Here is an 11,212-nt window from a genome sequence, read left to right as displayed (position 1 = left end):
ATCTTTGTATATTGATATACGATTTTTTTCTTTTTCAATATATTCACCGTGATTGAGAACTTCTTTGTGGAACTATTTGCCCTTATTGAGTTCAATATTCTTCATTTTCAAGACTTACACTTTAATTTTATAATTCAAATATAATTTTAAATAAAATATTTCTATAATTTTTTAGAAACTTTTTACTCACGCGCTACGCGCGTACTATTGACTAGTGTGTGTGTATATATATATCCGTGCAGAGTTAGTTAAACTCGTAGCACATGCTGAAGTTGCTTGAGGATAAACAAAAACATCAATTATGAGGGACTCGCTTGAGTAAAATAGTAAAACCTTGCTCAATGTTGGCAAATAACGTATTACTGGTATTTATTTCGACGAGTTTTCTCAACTCATGATAAAAGAACATGACTGATAGATTATACAACTAGAAAATAGTCACAATGATTTCTAGGTTTTACCATGAAATTAAACTTTACAAAAGGCCCTTTCTAAGGCTGCAAAACTAACAAACTAAAGCAACAAATTCACCCTTGCAACGACGCCAAAAACTTTCTTGTTCCGTGATAGATTTGTGGTCACTGGTGTACTCTCAAACAGAATGCTTGGAGAGCTTCTCTTTGGATTGACGTTCTTCTTATTGTTCAGATTGGCTGACCTTTCGGGGTGATTTGATCCTTGAGCCACATGTATATTGGAACGAGCACGTAATAAGTTGCAGCAGTTATGCCAAGGAGGAATCGCACGAGAAATACGAATGGGTTTACAGGCTTGCTCACATCCTCAACCTTCGGACCGAGCTGCAACACGAATAATACAGCACCAGAGAAATATTAACTATTGGTGTAAGAAAGTATTAACAAAGCGGGTTGCTCTGATGGTAAGCGCCCTTCACTTCCAACCAAAAGGTTGTGAGTTCGAGTCACCCCAAGAGCAAGGTGGGAGTTCTTGGAGGGAAGTATGTCGAGGGTCTATTGGAAACAACCTCTCTACCCCAGGGTAGAGGTAAGGTCTGCGTACACGCTACCCTCCCCAGATCCCACTAGTGGGATTATACTGGGTTGTTGTTGTTGTTGTTGTAAGAAAGTAAAGTTCAAGAAGTTCAAAATGTATGATATGGTATGTTTAAGACTACAAGTTTCAAAAGTCTTCAATTTCTCGATAAACTCCGTGTCCAATCAATCAGGTTCATATAAAATAAAACAGAGGGACAACAACAACAACAAATCTAGTGTAATACCTTGTGAAGGTAGGGATGTTTCCGATAAACCATTGGCTCAGGAGAAGCATAATCACGTCATGTGTTGAAGAAAAAAAACAATAGTGCATAAACCATGGAAAGAAAACAGTAACACGAAACAATACCAATAATAGTAGGATAACAAGAAAATTGAATAAAACAGAGGGAGTAAATGGAATTTTATGTGTCACCATCCACCGAATGAATTGTGTCACAATTTATGTCATGCAGTTTGACTATGGAGAAAAATAAAAAGGATAATCTTGTACGTGTCATCGGTAGTACTAGAAAAACAGTATTATAAGCATTTTCACAAATAGGAGTAATTGATTTCCTAATTCTTGAAATTTCAATTGCTCAATGAGTATGAATTCTAAAGAACTTGTACTATCTGTATAATGTACCCAATATTCTGAGATGTTTGAAAGTGAAAAATGTGTCTATAAACTGAGATGAACCTTAGCGTTTTTCCTATAAACAGATTGACCAACACAGAAACTTCAAAAATGGCATTTTCTAAGCAAAAGCACAAATTTAGCAAGAATGGAAGTCCATACCTGCAACGGAGATTCCCCAAAATATGGCTTGACACCAGTCACAGAACAACCCATGATCAAGCCATGGCGACGGACACCACGATACCATTTTGGGCCAATCCTCTTGAGTTTAACTTGAGCGAAACCAGCTTTTTTGAACCATTCTATATATTCTTCTTCTTTTGGAAAGAGCATCCACATATCTGCAAAGAAACGAGATAGCCAAAACGTCGGGTACACAGGACCTATTAAGCAGGCAACACCACCTATGGTCAGTACTCGGTATGCTTCCTTGATACCGCGCTGTGGATCGGGCCAATACTCAATGCTGGAAAATACAATCATGTTATTACATCTTCAAGTATTTGAACTTGCCATTTTTTAACAATAAGAATGAATATAGACAAAAATTTATAAATAAGAAACTAGTATAACACACTTGTTAAACGCCTGAAGTATAGTGATGCAAATTGTAAGCCAGAAACATAGAAAACAATACACATGGCCGAGAAATCATAGCTAGTTGAACTGCATAATCTTACTTATGGTCTTCTATTAAAAGCACATAGAATGTTAAACAGCATTTTCAACATTTGAGAAAGAGTAAAAAAGAAACTCCTCCTCAACTCGATGAATTGTTTAACAGCATTACATAGAGAATAACATAGAACAAATTGACATTTCAGAAACAGAATGGCACTATTGTGACGGCCCATGCCCAACTGCCATGGCATTGTCCATTTTGAGCCGCCCCTTTCTGGCCTACGTCAAGGCTTTTGGGCCTCACAATTTTGTCCCCTTGGAATTTAACCCAAAAGACGCCTCAACAGTTGAATCATAAACTCGTCCCTATATGGTTCCTAACTTTTCCATCTGATTCCAACTCCTTTCGAGTTAAACCGCCTGCAACCCGTAAGCTATTACCCGGAAGAAAACTCAGACATTTTTGCTTAAACATTATATTTGTATTAGAAAATTTATCAAATATATATAAATATTTAATTGTGAACCCAATAACTAAGACGAGTCATGGATTCCGTGGCAAATTCAAAATCCATAAAATTCATATCCCGGCTCCGCATCTGAGAGTACTAGGTACATGTTCGACCGAACCCAATAACTTTTTCTTAGACCTTATATTTATACTGATAAATCCATTAAATACGTACAAAATATTTAATTCAAATCCATTAACTAAAACAAGCTATGTGTTCAGCAGCAAGTTCAGATACATAAATTTCAAATTCTAGCGGTGCCTCTCCTGTTACAACTGTAATTTGATTTATCCTTAACATCACAAAAGGAAGAAGCAAAAACAAAGTAAATAAATTACCTTCCAGCAGAAACATATCTATCAAAAGTATCAGTAGGAAAAGGCAAATCCTCAGCATCTCCTTCCAATATCTTACATTCTTTCAAAGGTTCCTTTTCTCTAGCCTTGGCAAGTTGATGAGGTGATTGATCAATAATTGTAACATTCTTAGCATCAACATGTTTAACAATACCAAGAGTAGTAAATCCAGTCCCACCACCAACATCAACAACTTGCAATTGTCTACTGTTTAATTCAGCTGGTTCAAGTGCTTCATCTCTCATATCTTCAGTCCAATGACCTGGATTTATAACATGGTCATATACTATAGATAAGAATCTGTAAAACCAAAATGCTTCTTTTTTGTGTTGTATAAATCTTGGTTGTGAAGCTGGTCTTGAAGATGATACACTGCATTTTGTTCTTAGAGTTCTTGATTTGGTATTTGGAATTCTTGAGTAATTTACAAGACCCTTTTGAGGAAAACACTTAATGTGTAATTCTGATGGAGAAATACCACTAAGAATCTTGAAATTTTCAGCTCCACTTAGTATTGAAGAAGCCATGGATATGTATTTTTGATGTTATTTTTTTTACTGCATATAGTTTTGATAAGCTTCAGAAGAGAAGCTTATCAATTTTGATGGGATTTTGGAGGAGAAGCGGAAAAAAACATAGCAAAAAGTTCAATTAGGTGAAGAGGTAGTAGCAAGTGGCAGAGCATTACCTTTTTTCGCGACCACATGTTGAGATTACGATTAGAGCTCTCAAGAAAACGAGAGCCACAAATTAAAATACGACACCATTTTCCCTTTTCTTTCACTTAGTGTGCCATCATTTTCTCTCTTTTTTTATCCGTTCAAAAATAGAAAGGCAGGGTTTTAATTTGAAACACTGTGAGTATAAATTAATGAGACTCGACCTGTCCCGCAAGCCACACAGTCTATGCTAAAACGCATAAGATGTGAACATTCATTTGTTAGCCCCAAAATTGCCGCAACAACAATGATAACAAAGTAATAATAACAAAGCCAGTATAATTTTACAAGTGGATTTGAGAAGAGTAATATATACGCGAACCTTACCTCTACTTTCTAGAAGACAGAAAAACTGATTCCGTAATACCCTCGGCTTAGGATAGGTAAAAACAATTGTAATTATGGCCAATATTTTGATTAATGGAGTCCATCTCACATAAGCATAAGCATTTTTACAAAGTGTAGACTTTGTTGACAATATTCTTTGGGACCCAAAAATATTGTATTGTGTGTTGGACATCATTTGCACAAGTTGTATCTCTTCTTTTACACCTAAGAGACCAAGACTTTTTTGCCTATAAAAGGGAAGATCATTAGTTCATTTTAGACACACCAACAAGACTTGTCTTCAATTCTTGTTTCTTCTTTTCTTCCTTTATTAAGAGTGTTTTGTATGAGAGTTAGTGTTGGGAAGCACTTGTGTGAACCCTTTCTTTGGAGTGAACTTGTGAGGTTATTCTCTTAGGGTATTTGGGATTAATTAGAGTGTTTACTCTAATTTTGTACTCTCTTTTGTACTCTTATTGTTATAGTAAATTGCTCCTCTCCGCTTGTGGACGTATGTCACTTTGACTGAACCACGTTAAATTTGTGTCTTCTTTATCTACTTTAATTATCGTTGTTATCAACTTACATTGTCTTCATTATTGCCATTATACCATTGTTTGGCTATATTCCGCACAACCCGGGTTCCCGATCCTAACAAATTGGTATCAGAGCCGGATCTAACCGGGTTAGTTTCAATAGCCAAAATGACTCTAACAAAGACCTATGTTGAGAAATTTGACCGAAGTACAAACTTCGGAATATGGCAATTAAAGATGGAAGCTATCCTAATTCAGGATGGCTTAGACTTGGCGTTGCAAGGAAAGGAGAAGAAGCCGGATAAAATGACGGATGAGGAGTTTGCCGTCATAGACAAAAGGGCAAAAGCAAGTATCATTTTAAATCTCTCAAATGAGGTTTTACGTGAAATTTCTGTAGAAACCACAACTAAAGGCATGTGAAAAAAATTGAAAACCTTATATATGAAGAGGACGGTGGAAAATAGACTTTACCTGAAGCAAAAGCTTTATACAATTCGTATGGGTGAAGGTACCTCTATTCTCTCTCATCTTGACATCTTTGATTCCATTCTTATGGATTTGAGTAATATATATGCTGAAATTAAAGATGAGGATCAAGCTGTGTTATTGCTTTGTTCTCTACCCCCATCTTTTAAGCATATAAGAGATACTATGCTTTATGCAAAGGATACTATCTCTTATAAGGATATTAAATCTATCTTAAAATCAAAAGAACAGATAGATAGTGATATTACTAGGGAAGCTAGTGGAACTCAAGCGTAAGTTGGCTTGTTTGTTAGGGGCAAATCTGACTCCATATCCAGATACAATAATTTAAAGTGTCGCTATTGTCATAAGAAAGGTCACAATATCTCCGAATGCTATAAGCTGAAAAATAAAGAAAAGCATAAGGAAAGGAAAAATGAGCACAAAAATACTGACATTGCCGAAGCAAGTGTAGCTGCTGATGAGACTGAGGGAACTATTTTTTTAGCAACTTATAATAGTTTCAAATCTAACAATGAGTGGATTTTAGATTCGGGTTGTTCTTATCATATGTGTCACAATCGGTATTTATTTACCACATATGAATCTATTAGAGGTGGAGTTGTCTTGATGGGCAACAATGTTGTCTGCAAAGTTTTTGGAAAAGGTACAGTCCGAATCAAAATGCATGATGGTGTGCTGAGAATTCTCACTGATGTTAGACATGTTCCTGACTTGAAGAAAAATCTCATCTCTTTGGGCACTCTAGAATCTCTTATGTGCAAGTACACAGGTGAAGGTGGAGTTCTGAAAGTTTCTCATGGTGCTCTTGTGATCATGAAAGCACACAGATCTGGTTCGTTATATACTTTATTGGGATCCACTGTTATAGGCCTTACTACAGTTTCGGTATCAGACAAGTTGTCTGATTTTGATGGCATTAAATTTTGACATATGTCCATTGAGGCTTTTGCGGAGAAGGTAGAGAAAATTTACTATATCAGCCAAAATTAGGCCAAGGTGGAGATTTGTAATTCTGGCCAATATTTTGGTTAATGGAGTCCATCTCACATAAGCATAAGTATCTTTGTAAAGTGTAGACTTTGTTGGCAATATTCTTTGGGACCCAAAAATATTATATTGTGTGTTGGACATTATTTGCACAAGTTGTATCTCTTCTTTTACACCTAAGAGGCCAAGACTTTTTTGCCTATAAAAGGGAAAGTCATTAGTTCATTTTAGACACACCAATAAGACTTGTCTTCAATTCTTGTTTCTTCCTTTCTTCCTTTATTAAGAGTGTTTTGTATGAGAGTTAGTGTTGGGAAGCACTTGTGTGAACCCTTTCTTTGGAGTGATCTTGTGAGGTTATTCTCTTAGGGTATTTGGGATTAATTAGAGTGTTTACTCTAATTTTGTACTCTTATTGTTATAGTAAATTGCTCCTCCCCGCTTGTGGACGTAGGTCACTTTGACCGAACCACGTTAAATTTGTGTCTTCTTTATCTACTTTAATTGTCGTTGTTATCAACTTTCATTGTCTTTGTTATTGCCATTATACCGTTGTTTGGCTATATTTCGCACTACCCAGGTTTCCGATCCTAACAGAAATAGCAACAAGCGTATGAAAATACACAATAACACTAAATCATGTAGTAAAGCTACCGTTACAGACAAGTATAATGCTTGACTACCTCTCCTAACCCTCTACCTTAATTTTTAACCTTCATACCTTTCTATACATGGTCATGTCCTCAGTAAGCTGGACCAACGTCATATCTTGCCTAATCACCTCTCCCCAATACTTATCCGGCCTACCTCTACCTTTTCTTAGGCCCTCCAGGGCCAATGTCTCGCACCTCCTCACTGGTGCATTTGTACCTCTCCTTTTCACATGCCCAAACCATCTAAGTCTCGTCTCCCGCTTCTTGTTAATCACAAAACTGCAAATTTTATAGTCGAATTATATATTTAAGATCACAAATTAGAAAAGTTGATCTTAATTTCTTTAATTATCAATTTATGCCACGTAAACAAAGACGGGTGAGTATAAGTTAACGAGACTCGACCTTTCCTGTGAGCCACAGAGTCTATGCTAAAACGCATAAGATTTGAACACTCGTTTTTTAGCCACAAAATTCCAAAATGGAAGACAATGCGAACACATTTAAATTTTGTTTCTAGTGATTGCTCACGATACAAAATTATAATTAATTGTTATGCTTCTTGTTTTTTGTAATCTAATACATTTTTTAGAATTTGAGTTTTGTTATAAAATAAAAATTGTAAAGTAAATAAATCCAAAATAAGTATAGAGAAAGAGATTGATATATTATTCAATTTCAAAGTGATGTACATAATGAACTAAATCTCCTCTATTTATAAAATAAAGGAAGCAGTTGCGAAACTTTTCTTGAGCTGCTTGTAAGTTGTCTGTGTGAGCTGCTCGCAACCTGCTTGTTTAATAAGAAGCTGCTGTAAGTCATTTCATTGAGTTGTTTGCAACCTGCCTGCATCAGCTGCGTGTAGATAAACTTCAATGGAGTACTAAATGGATACTCTTTTTCAGGAAGATTATTTATAACAGAGTAATAAATGGGCACCCGCAATAATATTTTCATAACACTCCCCTTGGATGTTCATTATTAAGTGCCTCGTTAAAACCTTACTAGGAAAAACCCCGTGGAAAAAAAATCTTAGTCAAGAAAAAAGAGTACACTAATAATATACATTGCAAGCTGCCTCATTGAAACCTTTGCCAGAAAAATTCAATGGGAAAAAATCCGGGCAAGTAAAAAAGAGTACAGTTCATACTTTACTCCCCCCTGATAAAGACGTTATTTCAAATACCTAAGTCTCCGCATTCCAATCTTGTATAGCATTTCTTGAAGGTTGCAGTTGGCAAAGACTTGGTGAACAAATCTGTCCGATTTTCAGTTAAACGGATTTGTTGCACATCAATGTCACCATTTTTCTGAAGATCATGTGTGTAGAATAATTTTGGTGAAATGTGCTTCGTTCTATCTCCTTTTATAAATTCTCCCTTCAAATGGGCTATGCATGCAGCATTGGCTTCATATCAAATTGTGGGTCTTTTATCACATTTCAAACAATATTTTTCTCGAATGAAATGAATCACCGATCTCAACCATACACATTCCCTACTTGCTCCACATGTAAACACATAGCTGGTTTTGGACCGAGCTTTAAAGGGATCAAATATATAACATGCATCTGCATAACCAACGAGATCTGCACTACCTTTGTTTGCATAAAATAAACTTACATCAAGAGTTCCCTTTAAATATCGCATTATATGCTTAATCTAGTTTCAATGTCTCCGTGTAGGAGAAGAGCTATATCTTGCTAGTAAATAAACAGAAAATATTATGTCATGCCATGTAGCATTAGCAAGATACATAAGTGCACCAATTGCACTAAGATAAGATATTTCAGGACCAAGGAGTTCCTTATCCTCTTTTGGAGATCAGAATGGATCATTATTCACTTCAAGTGATCAAACAACCATTGGTGTACTCAATAGGTGTGCTTTCCATGTAAAAGTATTTTAAGACCCTTTCTGTATAGGCAGATTAATAGGTAAAGATTATGTCTGCTAAATGTTCAATTTGCATACTAAGACAAAGTTTTGTGTTTTCAAGATCTTTCATCTCAAATTCTTTCTTGAGATATTCAATTGCCTTTTAGAGCTCTTCTGGAGTTCCAACAAGATTTATGTCATCAACATATACAACAAGTATAATAAATTCTGATAACATTTTTATCATAAAAATATATGGACAAATAACATCACTTACGTAACCTTCTTTTAGCAAATATTCACTAAGACGTTTATACCACCTACGCCCAGATTACTTTAAACAGTATAAAGACCTTTGTAATCTGATGGAGTACATTTCTCGAGACTTTGAACTATATGCTTCAGGAATTTTAAATACTTCAGGGATCTTTATAGAGATTTAATCAAATGAGTCATATATGTTATGACTTGCATTTAAATGGCATGGCATCTTCATGTATCTGAACTGCAGGTCCAATCCTCACAATCTTTTACAATATTGTGCACTATATTGTATCAAATATATCGTCGACGATCATTTCGTATCGGTTCGCAAGCGACATAACTTGTTGAGATCTCATCACTTTCTTTATTTTCAGGTACCTAAACTTCTTCTGGAGTTTCATGAAATGTTATGTCGTGGACTCTTCTATAGCTTATTTCCTCCTTATTATGATCATTTGCTCCTATCCTTTTCAAGGATTGTTACCTTTGGAACCGATTGGTCTATCACGCATCATGCGTACATTAAACTCTATCCTTCAGGGACTTAAATTTTAATAGAAGCATTTGCAGTTGGAATATGATATTTTATTTTGGATCAACAAATGCTTCTGACATTTGACTTGAATTATCTTCTGAATGAGGATCACACTAATGATAATTCGATTCATATAACATATTTTTCAATTGCTTATTCCATCCCCTTAATGTTAGTAAAACTAACATATATCCTAAACCTTCTTTGGGAAACCTATCTTTGTAATTTGTAGTAGAGAAATTAATCATATACTACGCATCAAAAGTTATTAGATAGTAAAAATATTTGGTTTCTGATCCTAAACCAATTGTAAGGGGAGAACTTATCATATATTATTGGTCTGATGCATGCAAGTGTTGTTGTATGCAATTTAGAAAATCTTAGACCAACATATGAAGTTTTGTTCGCATAAGCAAAATTTTAGCCATTAACAAGAGGCATTCAATGCTTAACCAACTTGGATATAAACCAGCGTTATCAAGATGAACTGTCTTGATTTCATAATCTGAAAATTATGCTCTTAATTGGGAAAAGCAATTTCAAATTCCAAACTGCAGGTTGACAATAATCGCACATGTAACCATCTCATATATACATCTATAAGTGATTCACATGATATGTGAATGAACCCATATTCATCTTTTATATATTTCAGAATTAGGGATCTTAGTCCCAACTTTAGCTAATATAATCATATTATTATGAGAACAAGAAATACAAGAGATTTCTTGAAGAATCTTCTAGTTCTTTAATATATGCTTGTTAGAATTCTCAATTAGCATGTGCTATCTTTTAGTAAACTTCTGGTTCACTGTGGCATAAACTTTTGCATCAGTAAACTTCTTATTTACTGTGGCTACTTTTGTATCAGTAAATTTCTGATTTACTGTAGCTTATTTTGTCTCAGTAAAACTTCTAGTTTACTTTGACTGCTTTTGTATTAGTAAACTTCTGGTTTACTGTGATACATGATGTAGTACCAATTGAAGAATAATGCGGGTAACTTCTTCCATACATTTTGTACTTTCAAATATTGCTCAGACACTTCTAGTATCATGAGAGAAAATCATAATCAAATGAATAATATAAAGATAATTATAAATTTATAAATGACGAAAATTTAAAATATTAATATTTCTACCACTAACTTTGTGACAAATATCTCCTTCAAGGATAAATACCATTAACATCTGAATTTTTTTGTATCAATGCGGCAACCACATAGTCATTGCATCTTTTAAGGAAAGATACACGAGTTATTATTTTCTTCGGGGAACTCAATAACTAACCATAATATATTAATGTAATTGTAGTAGAAAATATTCTACAAGAATATTTTTGCCCTACAATGATACTTAATAAAATTATCCAAGATGTTTTACGTACAACAGGTACGTGCGATAATGATCTTTATGCCACAAAAATAATATTTATATCCTCTGTTATTCTACCTCTTCAGGAGATGAGTTGGTATTTTTTCATTCACTCCAGGGAATGAAAGTGTGCTTCAAAAATAACTTTGAACAGCTCATTATTTTGTTTAAGTACAGAAAGACACAATTTCATAATATTTTCTTGCTTCAGGAGAAAGTTTTAATTGTTTTACTACTTCAGGAGCAAATTTAAAATACAAAATATTGAGTATATATGCTCTCCATCATTTACCTCTTCTGGTGAATTGTAACATATTTACAT

At 34.7% G+C, this 11,212-nt stretch overlaps 1 protein-coding gene across 1 annotated transcript; it reads right to left on the bottom strand.

Moving 5' to 3' along the window:
* Window positions 1-406: 406 nt before the first annotated feature.
* LOC107773365 (2-methyl-6-phytyl-1,4-hydroquinone methyltransferase, chloroplastic-like) lies at window positions 407-3,761 on the bottom strand. The gene is given in 3 exon segments (NM_001325158.1): window positions 407-800; window positions 1,798-2,104; window positions 3,110-3,761. Coding segments are annotated over 3 exon segments (1,008 nt in total). The 5' UTR covers window positions 3,655-3,761; the 3' UTR covers window positions 407-644.
* Window positions 3,762-11,212: the final 7,451 nt, after the last annotated feature.

This window comes from Nicotiana tabacum, chromosome 14 (assembly GCF_000715075.1).
Source record: "Nicotiana tabacum cultivar K326 chromosome 14, ASM71507v2, whole genome shotgun sequence".
Lineage (NCBI taxonomy): Eukaryota > Viridiplantae > Streptophyta > Magnoliopsida > Solanales > Solanaceae > Nicotiana > Nicotiana tabacum.
This window is presented reverse-complemented; position numbering and strand designations above follow the sequence as displayed.